At 60.9% G+C, this 16,024-nt stretch overlaps 1 protein-coding gene across 1 annotated transcript; it reads left to right on the plus strand.

Moving 5' to 3' along the window:
- The first annotated feature begins 1,128 nt into the window (after window positions 1-1,128).
- INPP5J (inositol polyphosphate-5-phosphatase J) lies at window positions 1,129-15,951 on the plus strand. Its single transcript, XM_031948933.1, has 13 exons — window positions 1,129-1,449; window positions 4,330-5,555; window positions 5,856-5,966; window positions 7,638-7,746; window positions 8,097-8,213; window positions 9,002-9,177; window positions 9,961-10,072; window positions 11,935-12,044; window positions 12,159-12,342; window positions 13,570-13,707; window positions 14,015-14,092; window positions 14,481-14,585; window positions 15,037-15,951. The coding sequence occupies exons 1-13, from the start codon at window positions 1,357-1,359 to the stop codon at window positions 15,610-15,612; spliced, it is 3,135 nt and encodes a 1,044-aa protein (XP_031804793.1). The 5' UTR covers window positions 1,129-1,356; the 3' UTR covers window positions 15,613-15,951.
- Window positions 15,952-16,024: the final 73 nt, after the last annotated feature.

A 16,024-nucleotide genomic window follows, 5' to 3' on the forward strand; every position in this document is an offset into this window, starting at 1 on the left:
GAGAGAAGGAAAAGAGGAAGGAGGAGGGAGGGAGGAAGAGAGGGAGGGAGAGAGAGAGGGAAGAAGAGGAGGAGGGAAGGAGAGATGACAGCATGGCCTGAGGACTCTGCTGAAGGGGAGAAGGGGAGGAATGGCTGGTTCATGAGGACAGGAGTGAGGGACAAGAGGAGGGGCCTGGGAAAGCTGACTAGAACAGGCTTAGTCCTGTATGTCCTAGGGGATGGAGAGAGGCAGAGCTGAGACTTGGGAGGGAGGACAAAGTCCCAGGATCTGGTGACAGGCTGAAAATGGGGCGAGGGGGGGTGCGTGGGAGGAGCTCAGGACGGGCAGAGCCAGAGCCGGCCACGGAGAAAGGCAGAAGGACAAGGAGTCTGGGAGGAAGAGGAGGGAGGCTGAAGGTGCAGCGTGACTTTCAGCCTCTCCTCTCGGGGAGTCAGGAGGGGAGAAAATGATGCTTTGGGACGAGGGAGCTTTCTGCAAGTCTGGAGAAAAGACAGAAGGGACCTTAGAGCACAGAGGTCAGACGGAAGGGTCTCAGACCCTGCCGGGAAGAGAAGGGGTTTTTCCCCAGGACGCAGCATTGCTGATGTGGAGCTGGGGAGACCTGGCAGGCAGTTAGGGCAAAGCCCCCATTTTACAGATGGGGAAACTGACAGAGAGGGGAGCTCGCCTGCCCGAGGTCTCAGAGACGAGCGGCAGTGGGAAGCGAGGGCTGAGTGGGGCCGGCAGAGCAGAGCGGGCCTTAGAACGCTGGCCGGGCCTGCCCAGAACTCCCGGTACTCCCCAGCTCCGTGTCTCGGAGGAGAAAACGAAGTCCCGGGGAGGTCAGAGGAGCCGTCCAGTTGGCGCCCCAATAGGGCTGGGGACTAAAATGCGGCTCCTCCCCCTTGGGAGTCCGGCTTCTCTGCCGGCCCCCTCCGGCTTCGACGCCCCCTCCCATCAAAGGGAGAAGGGTGGGGGTCGAAGGTTCAGCGGGCCCCACATCCCCGCTCACCTTGTGCCAATCAGGCCCGAGGGCTGGCTCCCGTCGGGGGCAGGCTGCGCAGCCCGCGCGCCCCGATGCCCCCGCAGGCCGGGCCCCCCGGCTCCTCCGGCCCATCCCCCCCGCGCTCCTCCGGCCCCGCCCCCGCCCCGCTCCTCCACCTGCCGGCCCCCGCCCCTCCCCGGCCCGTGGCCCAGACGGGCGCACCGCTCGGGCACAGGGCCCTGCGCCTTTAAATCCTCAGCAGGTTAGGGCGGTGAGTGACATCACTGGAAGCCTCCCGGGGAGCCGGGAGCCGGGGCCGGCCGAGCCGCAGGAGCCAGCGGAGCCCGAGCCCGAGCCGGAGCTGGCGCCGGAGCCGATCGCGGGCACCCATGGAGCAGCCGCGGGGGAGCCGCGGGGGCCCCCGGAGGCCCGGCCATCCGGCCCCTCCCCGGGCCGCCCCGGAGCCCGGCGGCCTGGCCAAGGTGAGCCCCTGCGGCCCCCAGCCCTCCCTCCCCGCCTGGGCGTGGCCGCCGCACCTGTCCTGGCGCGCCGGGGCTGGTGGGGTGGGGGCTGGGGTGGGGGTGGGGGGCTGGGGGTTGCGGGGCGGCCTGGGCTGGGGACCCCGCCAGAGACACACGGCTCGGCCCCCCCGCAGAGGCTTGGCCGAGCTGGGGGTCCTCGGGCGCAGGGATGCCCCCCCTCCCCCGGTCCTGCTCCCTCCCCCCCAGGGTTCTTTGGAGGGGGCAGCGGCGGGCGCTGCTTCCAGCTGGAGGTCGGGCCTCTGCTTCCTCCCCCCGCCCCCCGACCCCGGCGGGACACCCCCCCCCTCTCCGCCTCGGGGTGGGGGGTGTCTCCCGAGTCCCGCAACCCATCCCCCACGGGGGGGGCGCCCGGGGGGAGGCTGCCCAAAGGGCCGAGCCCGTCTCCGGCACCGGCCGCCAGAGGCCGGGGGTGGCCCCGAGGGGGGCTGTCCGCGGGGGCCACGGCCTCGGAGGCTTGGCTCGCCAGACCCGAAGGGGGGCGGTCCCTGGGCTTGGGGGGGGGGAGCAAGACGGGCGAGCCTTCCTCGGGCACCGGCCGTCAAGTCCTCGGGCTGAGAGCGCGCAGGGCGGGGGAGGCGGCAGACAGCGGGGAGTCGGGGCTGCGCGCGTCCCATTATAGCCAAGGACGGCTTCACCCCGGCTTCCGGCAAGGGGGGCATCGGCGGCGGCGGGGACAGCGCCGGGAACGGGCTCCCGCCCCCCTGGCAGCCTGGGGGCTCCGGCAGGGACGGGCTGGGGGCGCTGGCTCAGAAAGGGGGCGCTTAGGCTGAAGACCGGGGGCCTAGGGAGCCGGAGACTCTGGTCCTGCTGCCTGCCGTCCAAGGGGCACCGAGGGAGGAAGGGAGCAAAGCAGGGGAAATGAAGGGCAGGGGGGCACTGGGGGCAGGAGCGACACGGGAGGGGGGAGCACTGAGGCGGGGGGGGGGCACTGGGGCAGGGGGGAGCACTGGGGCAGGAGGGAGCACTGAGGCAGGGGGGCACTGGGGCAGGAGGGAGCACTGAGGCAGGAGGGAGCACTGAGGCAGGGGGGGCACTGGGGCAGGAGGGAGCACTGGGGCAGGGGAGCACTGGGGCAGGAGGGAGCACTGGGGCAGGGGGGGCACTGGGGCAGGAGGGAGCACTGGGGCAGGAGGGAGCACTGAGGCAGGGGGGAGCACTGGGGCAGGAGGGAGCACAGGGAGCACTGGGCCAGGGTGGGGTGAGGGTCAGGGAAAGCTGAGATCGGCCTCTAGGAGGAGATAAGAATCTGGCTCCGGGGCTGGCGGAGCCGGCAGGGCCCTTGGCAGCCTCCTGGCATCAGGGCAAGGAGGAGCTGAAGGGCTGCTCCCCTCTTTTATTGTCTAGGCGGGGGAGGGAACTAAGGGCAGGGAAAGGGAAGGCCTGGCCTCCAGCCCCTGAGGAGGAGGAAGTCTGAATTCGAACTCGGGTCCCAGACTCGCCGGCCAGTGTTCCCTCTGCAGCCTCAGAGAGGCTCGGGGCAGTCGCCTTGTCCGAGCCTGGGTCGGTAGAAGAGAAAAGGGTCCCGTGAGAGGGGGGTGGCCCCCGAGTGATGGCGGGACCGCAGGAGCCGACTCCCAGCTTCCCTCCCCAAGCCAGGGGGCTTTCTCCTGGTCCGAGGCCAGCTGGGAGGGGCCATGGCCAGAGCACGGCTGGTGGGACCCCGGAACCTCCTGGGCTGGTTAAATTCTCCGCAGCAGAACCCCACAGCCCCAGCGTTCTGAGAGCAACAAAGCGCCGGGTTCCAGGCGTCCCGGGACACCGGGTTCCAGGAGCTCCAAGGCCCCCGAAGCCCGGGCGCTACAGGAACCCTTGGGGTTCCATGGGGGCCGGGTGTAGGGAAGTGGGGGGGCTGAGCCAGGAGCGCAAACTGAGCCCCGGCAGGTGCCCCGGGATGGGCACGGCGCCAGAGATTCGCGGGGGGGCGGCCCCCGGTCAGCCACCCTCCCGCCGGGCCCGGCCCGAAGGAGAGGGGATGGGGCGGCCGCCGCGGCCTGGGAACCCAGCACCCTGAGGTGCCTCTCTGACTGCAGGGCGCAAGGGCTGGGTGGGAAGCTCCCACCCCCCAGCCTGAGCCTCCCACCCGCCCTGCCCCAGTAAGTTAGAAGGGCCGCCCACAGAAGCCTCCCCGGGGAGCAGGGCAGGAGGGAGGCTGGGAACCGGCCCCCGCTCCCCACTTCTTGGGCTCCCACCGGGCTGGGGGATGGGCACAGGGGCTGGGGGGCAGCCGGGCGGGGGCTGGGGGGCATGAGAACAGCGTGAGACGCCAGGGGCTTGGGGTCAAAGTCACATGTGCCACAGGGAGAAACTCCAGAGGGCTGTACTGGGACTGTTCTACCTCAGGTTCCCCTTCTTGGGGGGAGGGGGGGGTGGAAAGCAAAATGGACTCTCGCAGTCCCGCATTCCCACCCTTGGGCTGGCCTTGCAGCAAGGGAGGTGGCGGGGGGTCCCCAAGACCCTTCCTGCTCTCCGGCCCATGGAGCCCGTCTTTGGAGGAGAAGCTCCTGCACGGGGGCACTTCTGCCTCGGGGCAAACGGGGGCCTCACGCGGCCGCAGCTCTTTGTGGGAGGCTGGGAAATAGTGTCCGGGGAGCTCATGGAGGGAGCTGGAAAGGGGGCAGCTCAGGGGCCCCCCTGAGAAATGGATTTGGAAGTCCATCCCGTGACTTGCCCAAGGTCACCCCTGGAGAGGAGTTCTCAAAGCCAGGTCCTCTCGGGTTCTTAGTGGCCGGAGCTGCCCCCGGCATGGGGTGTCCAGTCTGGCAACCGGTGTGGGGGGTACCCCGCCCTCAGTGACGGAGCCCGGCTCTCCATTACCCACAGGAGCTGGCAGCCCCCCGGCCCCCGGCACAGAGACCCGGCCCAGCGCACACGGGACTGAGCCCGCACCCAGCAGCCAAGGAGCAGAGGTCGGCTTTGTCTTCGTCCCAGGAGCAGAGGGCAGCCTCCATCCCCGGCACAGCTGCAGCCCTGGCAGGGCCCGGGCCCACCGTGCCACCCCCAGGATCCGGCCCGACGCCACCGGCCGCGGAGCAGGGCCAGCCATCCACCTCCATGGGGCCCAAGCCTCCCCGGGGGGCCCAGGGGCCTGGCCTGGCTCCGTGGCCGGCGGCGCCCGTGCCCCGTGCACCCTCCTCGCCGGGGAGCGGGCCCTTCCCGGCACCCCCCGTGGAGCAGCACCAGCCTTTGTCATCCTCCTCCTCTTCAGGGCAGAGGCCGGGCCCTCGGCCCTCGGGGTTAAGTCCGGGACCCCCGGCCGCAGAGCAGAAACCGTCCTCCCCGTCCCCCCCGGGGCAGAGGCCGGCTCCGGCCTCCACCAGCCATAACCCTGCCCTGTCCTGCCCCTTGCTGTGCCCGGCTTCATCCCCCCTCGAGCAGAGACCTCTGTCACCCTCTGGAGAGCCATCGTGGGCATCCCAAGAGCCGGCCCCTGGCCCGTTGTCCAGGGACTGGGTGCGCACCGAGCCCAGGCCGGCGCCCTCTTCCCAGAGGCATCCCGGAGCCCCGTCCCAGGGCAGGGGCAGAGCGGGCGCCTCCTCACCAGCCGGGGCCGCCCACCCCCCCGGCCAGACCTCGCCCGGGCCCTCGCTGTCCCTCTCCTTCCGGCCTCGGCCCGAAGCCCCCCGCAACCCCAGCCCAGACGACTCCCTCCTGCCCTGGCCGCCCCAGGCCCTACCACCGGACGCGAGCCAGGGCCAGCCGGAGGCAGGAGCCCGCTCTCCAGTGCTGCTGTCTCCGGGGTCCCTGAAGCCGGCCTTCCCTTCCTCCACGGGAGGTCCCATGGCCCTCCCCAAACCACCCCCCTCCCCGAACCGCTCCCCAAACCGCTCCCCAAGCACTAGCCATATCGGCATGGCCGCGCACCTGGGGCCCCCAGCCCCCAAGCCCCCTGAGACGTCCCCCTCTAAGCCTAGTCCAAACAGCACCAGCCCGAGTGGGCACAGGAGCCCGGGCCCCCCCATGCAGAGCCTCCAGGCCCCTCTCCCTTCTTCCCCCTCGGGATCTGCTTGGTCAGCACAGTCTACCTGCAAAGGAGACCCTGGCTTCCGGTGAGAAGGGGGAGTTCCTGGAGCTGCTGGGCCCGGGATAGCAAGTGGGGAGAGGGAGGCCTCCAGAAGACGGCAGTTAGCCTGGGTACCGGCCCACGGGATGCCAGTGGCACCTTCCTCCCCGCCCCCACTTCTCCCCGGCCCCTGCGCCTCACTTCCATCCCCCCAGGCTGTGACTGGAGGGGCTAGTGGGGGCCCTGTGCCCCACCAGGAGGGAAGAGGCCCTTGTGGAAGGCTCTGGCTTGGGAGGGGGCCCAGGGGTTACTGCCGCTCCCATGCCCAGTTTGGCTCGCCCGGCAGGATCACCATAGTGACGTGGAACGTGGGGACCGCCATGCCCCCTGATGATGTCACCTCCCTCCTGCATCAGAACGGGGATGACAGCGGTGATTCAGACATGATAGCCATCGGGTGAGGGCCATGGGGCCGTGGTACCCTCCCTTTAAACACCCCTGCCCCCCCCCAACATAGACACTGATGAAATTCAACAGACAGCAGTTTCTCAAGGAACTGAGAGCCTAGCCTGCCTTTGTATGTATGACACTCAGCACAGAGTCTTGCGCATAGTAGATGCTTAATAAATGCTGGTTGACTGCATCATAAATGCTAATTGACTGCCTCATAAGTGCTTAATAAATGCTGGTTGACTGCATCAGAGGTGCTTAATAAATGCTAGTTGACTGCATCACAAATGCTAATTGACTGCATCATAGGGACTTAATAAATGCTGGTTGACTGCATCATAAGTGCTTAATAAATGCTGGTTGATTGCATTGTAAGTACTTAATAAATGCTAATTGACTGCATCATAGGGACTTAATAAATGCTGGTTGACTGCATCATAGGGACTTAATAAATGCTGGTTGACTGCATCATAGATGCTTAATAAATGCTGGTTGACTGCATCAGAGGTGCTTAATAAATGCTAGTTGACTGCATCACAAATGCTAATTGACTGCATCATAGGGACTTAATAAATGCTGGTTGACTGCATCATAGGTGCTTAATAAATGCTGGTTGCCTGCATCATAAGTGCTTAATAAATGCTGGTTGATTGCATTGTAAGTACTTAATAAATGCTAATTGACTGCATCATAGGGACTTAATAAATGCTGGTTGACTGCATCATAGGTGCTTAATAAATGCTGGTTGACTGCATCATAGATGCTTAATAAATGCTGGTTGATTGCATCATAGTGTGCTTAAAAAATGCTAGTTGACTGATCATAAATGCTAATTGACTACATCATAGGTAATTGACTGCATCATAGGTGCTTAATAAATGCTGGTTGACTGCATCATAAATGCTAATTGACTGGATCATAGGTGCTTAATAAATGCTGGTTGATTGCATCATAGTGTGCTTAATAAATGCTAGTTGACTGCATCATAAGTGCTTAATAAATGCTAATTGATTGCATAGTAGGTGCTTAATAAATGCTAGTTGACTGCATCACAGGTGCTTAATAAGTGCTAGTTCACTGCATGGCAGGTGCTTAATAAGTGCTTGTTGTCTACATGATGGCTGCAATGGGAAAGGTTTTGGATTTGAGTGAGGACCTGGAGCAGTCACTCTGATGACACCTGTGTGACCTTGGGCAAAACATGGCTCCTCTCAGTTTCTCCTGTCCTGAAAATTAGAGCTTCAGACGTCATCTAGAGCTGGATTTGTGACCTGTGACCACAGGGTCTCTGCCTGACCCCTTTTAGAGCCCTGTGTTCCCTCCGGACACCCATGGATCAGATAGTGTCGTTTCCCCTCCCGCGCGTCCCCCCCCCCCCCCCCCCCCCGGCAGCTTCAGCATTATCTGTTGAGAAGGTCGGGGCAGCTCAGAGCTCCGCTGGGCGTCCTCTAAGAGCTTGCCTTTGCCTCCAGGTGTACACTGGATGCTTCCAATGCCTCCTGTTCCCCCACCTCTGACCAAGGGGAAGGGGAATGGAAACGGGGGTGGGAAGAGAAGGGTGGGAGGCCGTCCCTGCTTAGGGAGTGGGGGGAGCTGGGGGAGGACTCCTTTAGGGATCACAGCTGGGCGCTCCCCCACTGGGAGGTCCCAGAGCTCCAACGCACCCTTCCCTCCGCAGGCTGCAGGAGGTGAACTCCATGATCAATCAGCGGCTCAAGGACGCCCTCTTCACTGACCAGTGGAGTGAGCTCTTCATGGATGCATTGGGGCCCTTCAACTTCGTCATGGTAGAGATCCTGCCCAGCATAGGCTCCCTCTCCTCCCGGACCCCGGAGGGTTGGGAACTCCTGTAGCGAGAGTGGAGTGTGAGGCTGCTCCCCTCCTCAGAGTCCAGTCCTGGCTGACCTGTGGGAACTCAGTTTCCCCTCCTGTAAAATGGAATTAGGTGGTTTCTGAAGTCCCTTCCTAGCCCTGGGATCCTGTGACCCCTCTAGCAAACTCCTTCCTCTCCTCAGATCTCCGATTCTACGTGTCTGTGCCCGTTTCCATCATTTCCCCTATGCCCCCATGGCCTCCTGGGAATCGGGTTGCTGTTCCCCCCTCCCCCCTCCCTAGCCCACAGTCTGCCTCTGCCCAGGTGAGCACGGTGAGGATGCAGGGAGTGATCCTTCTGGTCTTTGCCAAGTATTATCACCTACCCTTCCTCCGGGACATCCAGACGGACTGCACCCGGACCGGGCTGGGTGGCTACTGGGTGAGTGCCCGGTGGGCACTGAAGGAGGGACGGGGAGGTCTGGGACGGCCGCATGGGGCAGAGCTCTGGTCTGGAAGGTTGAAATGCTAGACCCGAGACTAAATCACTGACCTTGGGGGACCGACGTGGCGACCTCTTTGGACCTCAGCCTTCTCATCTGGAAAATGGGGATGATCACAGCACTTACTTCATAGGATCATAAAACTAGAGGTTGCAACAGCCATTTCATCATTGGGGGCACTCCCAGATGGGAAAACTCCCTCCAAGGATGCAGGTGGCCACCTTCTGCAACTTCTCGTCTCAGAGAGAATTGTCTGGAGCATCCTTGTCAAATTACAATAGAAACTGTTCCCTGTGGGACACGTAATTTAGAAAAAGCACAGATTAACATCATCTATTTTGTGTTGCATTTTTATTTATTATTTTTATATTACATATTTTTTTGTTATATTTACTTATTTGTTTATTTGTTTGTTTGCTTGTTTGTTTGTTATGGTTTCCCAATTATATTTCCCCCTGGTTTATCCCCTAACGCGGAGGAGGGCTGTGAGTTTGTGCCTTCGGCTCTGGAGCACTCCAGGGTCTCACGGCCGTGGGCATCTGAGAAGGAGGATGGGGGAATGGATGGAGGACCCTCCTCCAGTACGACCCCACTTACGGCTCCCTAAGGCAGCTCTCTGAGACTGAATTGCAAACGAGTCGCCATTTGTGTCTGTGGATGGAGGGGTCACAAGGGAAGTACCGGGACTGGCTCGTATGCCAGAAAATGATGGTTATGATAATTTTAGGGCAACAAGGGCGGGGTGAGCATCCGCCTCTCAGTCTTCGGCCACATGGTCTGTTTCCTCAACTGTCACCTGCCTGCCCACATGGACAAGGCTGAACAGCGCAAGGAAAACTTCATGACCATCCTCAATATGCAGCAGTTCGAGGGGCCCATGGCCCACGGCATCCTGGACCATGAGTATGCTGGGCCGTGGGGGTGGGGAGTGGGCCCCGTGAGAAGGGAAAGGACTGACTTGGTGTTCCCGTCAGTCCAAGGAGGGACTGAGATCTCCCAGGGCTGGCCAAGGGCCTCGGCCGAGCTACATTTGCTTGTGTCTCTGGTCTTTTTCCCCTTTGGAAAATGAGGATGAAGGATTTACTCATGATTTCCAGTTTTGTTGGATTTTTTTGCTGAGGCAATTGGGGATTAAGTGACTTGCCAGGGTCACGCAGCCAGGAAGTATTCATCCAGCTGCCCTAGTTCCCGCAGTTTTGAAGAAAAGGCCTGTGCGATGTCCCAGAGAAGTGGAAGGGTGACCATTCCGCTTCCCTTCCCTACAACAGGGACCTAAACTCCCATAAAAAATTGTTTTTGACTTTTTGAGCAAAAGGATCAGGAAGGGATGAAGGGGAGCCGGCCCGGGATCTGGAAAGGACCCCCCACATCTGCTGCAAGCCTCTTGCAGCTGAAGGGCCTCCTCAAGGGAGCAGCCCCTGGCCCTTCCCACCCCAAATTCCATCTTCTTTTCCTTTTGACTTGTTCTGATTTTCTCAGGCTTCTGGACTCCAGACTACGTGTTCTTGGTGTTTGTTTTGACGGTGTTGGGGTGGGAGTGTGGTGGGGGGAGACATTTGGGATCGGCCCCTCCCCCAAACCGCAGACCCAGTGACTGGGAGGGAGTTCCCCCCATCTCTATCCCCACCCTCCCGCCAGACCTGGCTGAGCCCAGACCCTCACCACCAGTCTTCCACATGTCCCCAGCATCGTCTTCTGGTTTGGGGACCTCAACTTCCGCATCGAGAGCTATGACCTGCACTTTGTCAAGTTTGCCATCGATAACAACCAACTTCAGAAGCTCTGGGAGAAGGACCAGGTGAGGGCTGGGCCAAGGAGCCCACCCGGCTGTCCCAGCCAGACACACCTCCGGACCTAGGGGGAGCCATCGCTTCTCCCATTCTCTGAAGCTAGCTTGGCCCTGGCCTGCCTCTGAAGGGCCAAGACCTTCCCTCCCCCACCCCATCACCCCCAGCCTGGCCCTGGTCTGCCTCCGAGGCTCTGCAGGAGGGCCGAGGCCTTCCCTCCCCCACCCCGTCACCCCCAGCCTGGCCCCGGTCTGCTTCCGAGGGGCCAAGGCCTTCCTCCCCCATCCCATCACCCCTTTTCCTGCTGGGAGTCACATCAAGAAGTTGGCTCCAGGCCCACGGCCAGTGGGAGAGGGGCACTGGTACACAGGCGGCCGTTTCCACTGTTAATTATTCAGAAGGATGGAGCCATAGAGTCCAGACAACCTCTTCTCACCGGCACCCCCTCCTTAGCCCGGCTTTTGGTCTGACCCAGGCTGTGGGGCCTTAGGTGAACCCGGGCCAGGGGAGCTGCCCGGGCCTGGCCCAGGAACTGAGCGAGGAAGGTTGGGTGAAAAGATATGGGAGGTAGGAGACTGGCCTCCGTTCCGTGCTAGAGAGCCGATCCAGGGCAGGCCCATAGAGTACAGAGGCTGCATCCGACGCTCTCAGAGCTCCTCCCAGGGCTGACATCGAATGTAGATTCAGAGCTGGGAGAGTCGCCAGGGCTCATCAAGTCCAAACTTCCCATTTGGCAGATGAGGACCTGGAGCCAGAAGGGTGAGGGGACTTAGCCAAAGTCACGCAGTTGTAAGTAGCACATGAGGCTTTTAAATCTAACTGCAGAGTCTACGGTCTTCTGTGTTCCAAGCCCCCATCTCCCAGCTTTGACATTCTAGGATCTAAGGGTGCTCCCAGCATTTGCGTTCTAGGTCCTAAGAGGCTTTCCCATCTCTGACATTCTAGTTCTAAGATTCCTCCCAGCATTCGCTTTCTAGGTTCTAAGGATCCTTCCCAGCTCTGACATTCTCTTTTCCAAGGGTTCTCCTACCTCTGAAATTCTAGGCTCTAAAGTCCTCCCCGCTTTAGTTTTCTGGATTCTAAGGGTCCTTCCCAGATCTGACTTTCTCTTTTCCAAGGACCTTCCTAGCTCTGACATTCTAGGCTCTAAGGTTCTTCCCAACCATCGTTTTCTGGATTCTAAGGACGCTTCCCAGAGCTGTCATTCTCTTTTCTATGGGCCCTCCTTCCTCTGACATTCTAGGCTATAATCCTTAGTTTTCTTCCCAGCCTTAATTTTCTAGGACCTAAGGATCCTTCCCAGCTCTGACATTCTCTTTTTTCTAAAGGCCCTCCAAGTTCCCAGCATTTGTTTTCTAGATTCTAAGAATCCTTCCTAACTCTGACATTCTCTTTTCCATGGGCACAGCATGGGCTGAGTTAGCATTCTAGATCCTAAGGATTGTTCCCAGCTCTGACATTTTGGGTTCTAAGGTTCCTCCCAGCATTAGCTTTCTAGGTCTATTCTTTTCCAGTTCTAACATTCTAAATTCTAAGGTTCCTAAGAACCTAGAAAACAAATGCTGGGAGGAAGCTTAGAGCCTAGAATGTCAGAATTTGGAGGGCCCTTGGAAAGGAGAATGTCAGAGAGGGGAAGGACTCTCGGGACCTAGAAAAATGAATGCTGGGAGGAACTGTAGAGCCTAAAATGTCTTTTCCAAGGGAAAGCCCTTGGAAAAGAGAACGTCAGGGCTCGGAAGGACCCTTGGGTTCCACTATCTGACATTGTGCTCCCTCCCAGCTTGAATGCTGGTTCTGGGACCTTCCCGGTGACCCGGGCTCACGACTCTCCCACTCAGCCTCCTGACTCTGCTCTTGCCCCTTCCCTTCCCAGCTGAACATGGCCAAAGGCTCCTGGCCAGTCCTCAGGGGCTTCCAGGAGGGGCCCCTCACCTTTGCCCCCACCTTCAAGTTTGATGTGGGCACCAACTATTATGACACCAGGTGAGAGCCCGTGAGGAGGGAGAGCGGGGGGAGCCAAGGGGAGGGAGAGGAAAGGCATCCCGGACCCGCTCGGCTTTCTGGGCCCCTTTCCCGACCTCCATCCCCCGGAAACAGCGCCAAGAAGCGAAAGCCCGCTTGGACAGACCGGATCCTCTGGAAGATCAAGGCCCCCAGCGGGGGGCGGAGCCCCTCTGGCCGAGAGAGCCACCGGGTGCAGGTGACCCAGCACAGCTACCGCAGCCACATGGAATACACCGTCAGCGATCACAAGCCTGTGGCTGCCCTCTTTGTCCTGCAGGTGAGGACTGGCCCCGCCCCCTCTGGGCCTCTCCTGGACCCCTTGTTGCTCCCGCTTCCCTTACCTCATCCCATTGGTTCCCAGCTCTTCCCCTCCCGCTCGGGACCCAAGACGCCTCCTCCCGGTCCCTGGCCCCCCACTCCCCAAAGTGAGGACCTGAGGCATTTCAAGCATTTGTCCATCTTCCTTGGTGGAACAAGTCCCTCCCACAAGGAAAAGCATCCAGGACTAAGATCCGGGAGTCCCTGTATTCCCTCTCATCTCTGCCACCAACTCCCCGGCTGACCTCACGCTGGTCACCTCGGGGGCGGGGAATTGGGCTGGATCAGCGGTTTTCAAATCCTTCTAGACTCTAAATCGCAGAGGAGCATGACCTGCTTTGATAGAAAGGGTCATCTTACCCAGAATTCCCTGAACCAATGAAATCACAGGCCTGGTGCAAAAAATCAGATGGCAAGAGTAAGAATAATGCCGTGGGCACGGCTAAGAGGCAGCGCGGTGTCGGATTTGGAGGCAGAGAAATTCTCCTTTTCTCTCTTATGACCAGAGTGCCCTCGGGCAGGTTCTGAGCCTTGGATCCAGAATATACAAAAGGAGGCCACATGTGGCCTCTGTGGCCCTTGGCGCTAAAACCCTGAGCCTCAGCACCATGCAAAGTAGTTTCTTCTTTTTTATTCCAAAATGACTTAACCTCCCATCTCCCTCCTCAACTCTCTGTCCCCGAATTCCCCCCGGCCCTTCTCTCGGCCCCGTCCTGCCTTGGAGCAGCAAGCACAGGTTCCTTTAAATGTGCGTTTCGGGTCCCGAAGTTGTTGAGGCTAATTTGGCTTATGAAACACGGGGCCAGACAGCGCTTAGCGTCTCCTATGGATCTTAGTATTCTCCTCGAGTGACAATAATAACATATTCGTATAATACAAATCTTAATTATAGTTATTATTGCTGTCTTTCTTCATGGGTACAAAACATTTTTATTATTTCATTTGAGCTGCACAGCAGCAAGCCCAAGTGAGGCAGGGTGGGGAATCTCGTCCCCATTTTCAAGGCTGGAAAACTGAGGCATCATTTGCCCAGGATCTCAGAAAGGAAATAGTCTTCTACACATTCCCCAGGGGGAATCTCGGGCGACAGGCGCAGCCCGGTCTGCCTCCCTGGGTGAGGGCGAGGAGTGGCCCCCCCGTTCTCACGCTTTCTTTCTCCAACATTGCTCCCCATCCTTGGGGACAGTTTGCCTACAGAGACGACGTGCCCCTGGTGAAGATCGAGGTGGCGGATGAGTGGCTGAGGGCCGAGCAGGCCGTGGTGCGCTACCGCATGGAGAGCGTCTTCCCCCGGAGTTCCTGGGACTGGATTGGCCTCTATCGGGTGAGACGCCGCCTGTGCCCCCGTGAGGGCAGCGAGAAAAGGGTGTGGGGCGTGACACAAGTGGCAGGGTGCCCTGAACCTGTCCCACGGAGAACGAGTCAAGCAGTAGGGCAGGGCGGGGGTGAGGTGGGGGTGGGACTGCAAGCCTAGTGGTCACGGCTCCCAGCACGAGGGACTGACCCAGAGTCAGGGTCTGCTCCCAGACAGGCAGAGCCAGGCCCAGAAAAAGGCCTCGTGGGGAAGCGCACAGAGTGGAAGGTTGGGGCTCTGCTGAGTGCTCACCCTGCCCTGCTTCTGCCCCCCGCAGGTGGGCTTCCGGCACTGCAAGGATTACGTGGCATATGTGTGGGCCAAGCATGAGGATGTGGATGGCAGCATGTACCAGGTGACCCCCCACACACACCCCGGGGGCCCCTCCCATGTGCTTCCCAGTGCCTACTCACACTCACTCACTCACACTCACACACACACACACTCACACACACTCACACACACACTCTCACTCACTCATACATAATCACACACATATATACACACACACACTCACACTCACACACTCACACTCACACACACACACAGACACACAATCACACTCACACACACTCTCACTCACTCATACATAATCACACACATACTCACTCACACTCACACACACACACTCACACTCACACACACACACTCACACACACTCACTCACACACACACACTGGGCGTCAGCCTTTCTGGGTACTGGAGGGCCAGGGTCCCTGACCCCTCCCCCTCCTTGCCCCCAGGTGACATTCAGCGAGGAGTCACTCCCCAGGGGAGGGGGCGAGTTCATCCTTGGCTACTACAGCCACAGCCAGAACATCCTTATTGGGGTCACTGATCCCTTCCAGGTCAGAGGATGGGAAGAGGGGGCAGGAGGAGAGGGAATGGGGAGGGGGGAGGGGGTGAGAGGATGGGGGGCCAGGAGGGAGGAGGGGACCGAGCAGAAGAGGAGGAAGTGTTCTCTGGGCAGGGAAAGCCCCCCATGCTGGAGCTCAGGAACCTGAGTTCAGACTCCCCCCTCCCCCCCGCCCCCGGCCCTCCTCTGGGGCTGCTTCCTCCAGTTTGAGAATGAGATAGCCTTGGGGGGTGCTCAGGGTCCCCTAATAGAATGGAGTTTGGAGGGCCAGGAATGAGGGCCCTGGGAGGCCAGAGTGAGGGGCCCGGGAGGGTCCGGAGTGAGGGGCCTGGGAAGCCAGAGTGGGGGGGGCTCTTGGGGCCCAGGAGGGCCGGCAGCTGCCCCTCACTCTCTGTGGCTCCCACTCCCCGGCCCTGACCCCCTCGCTCTCCCTCGCTGACCAGATCTCCCTGCCTGCCTCTGATGAGGGCAGTAGTCCCACGGACAGCTCCAGAGCCAGCTCCGAGGGGGAGGATGACAGCACCCTGGAGCTGCTGGGCCCCAAGTCCCGGAGCCCCAGCCCGGGCAAGATGAAGAGACACAGGAGCCGCAGCCCTGGCCTGGGCAAGTTCTCTGGCCTGGTCCTGCGGCCTTCATCCCGGGAGAGGGGCACGAGCCGCAGCCCCTCCCCCCAGGGCCACCGGCCCCTCAAATCCACCAGCTCTGTGCTGGGCATGGGCACGAAACTCAAGGAGAAGAAGGGGAAAGGAGGCCTGGGCTCCGAGGAAGAAGAGCCGCCCCTGCCCGAGATGCCTGGGCCCTGGAACTTCCCACTGCCCAGCTCCCTGCCCCGGCCCATCCCTCGCACCCTGGGCCTCCTGCCCTCCCTGCGGCTGGAGCCCATGGTCAGTAGCCAGTGGCGAGGGGAGTTTGAGCACGAGGACCAGCTCAGCCCAAAGAGCCCCGGCCGCGCCCCCCGGAGCCCTTCGCCCTCCCCCAAAAGCCACCGGGGGCTAGAAGATGGGTCTCTGGGGCCCTGAGTGGGAGCCGCCGCCCATAGAGCTCGCCGCGCCCGCCCTCTCCGTGCCGCCTCCGTCTCCACCCAGCTTCCCTCCTGCGGGCCCTCCGGCCGCCTGACCCTGGGGCAGGGTCTGGAGGGGCCCTACAGGGGTGTGGGGCTGGCCGGGGTCTCCACTTCCTGTGAGGTCCCGCCTCCTCTCCATCCTGACCCTAACCTGTGACAATCGCCGCCCCCTTGCTTTCCCCAAGCCCAGAGCTGGGTGCAGGGGGCTGGGGGCTGTGGGGACCCCCAGCTGCTAGCCATCATCCTGAGGGTTGTTTGAGGAATAAAATTCTCAGATCTCTCTGCAGTCTCTCCTTTGGGGGGGGGCGGTAGGGACTGGGGAGGGGGCATAAGTCTGGGAGTCTCCGAGCCAGAAGGAGCTTTAAAAG

The sequence above is a fragment of the Sarcophilus harrisii genome, chromosome 1, assembly GCF_902635505.1.
Source record: "Sarcophilus harrisii chromosome 1, mSarHar1.11, whole genome shotgun sequence".
Classification (NCBI taxonomy): Eukaryota; Metazoa; Chordata; class Mammalia; order Dasyuromorphia; family Dasyuridae; genus Sarcophilus; species Sarcophilus harrisii.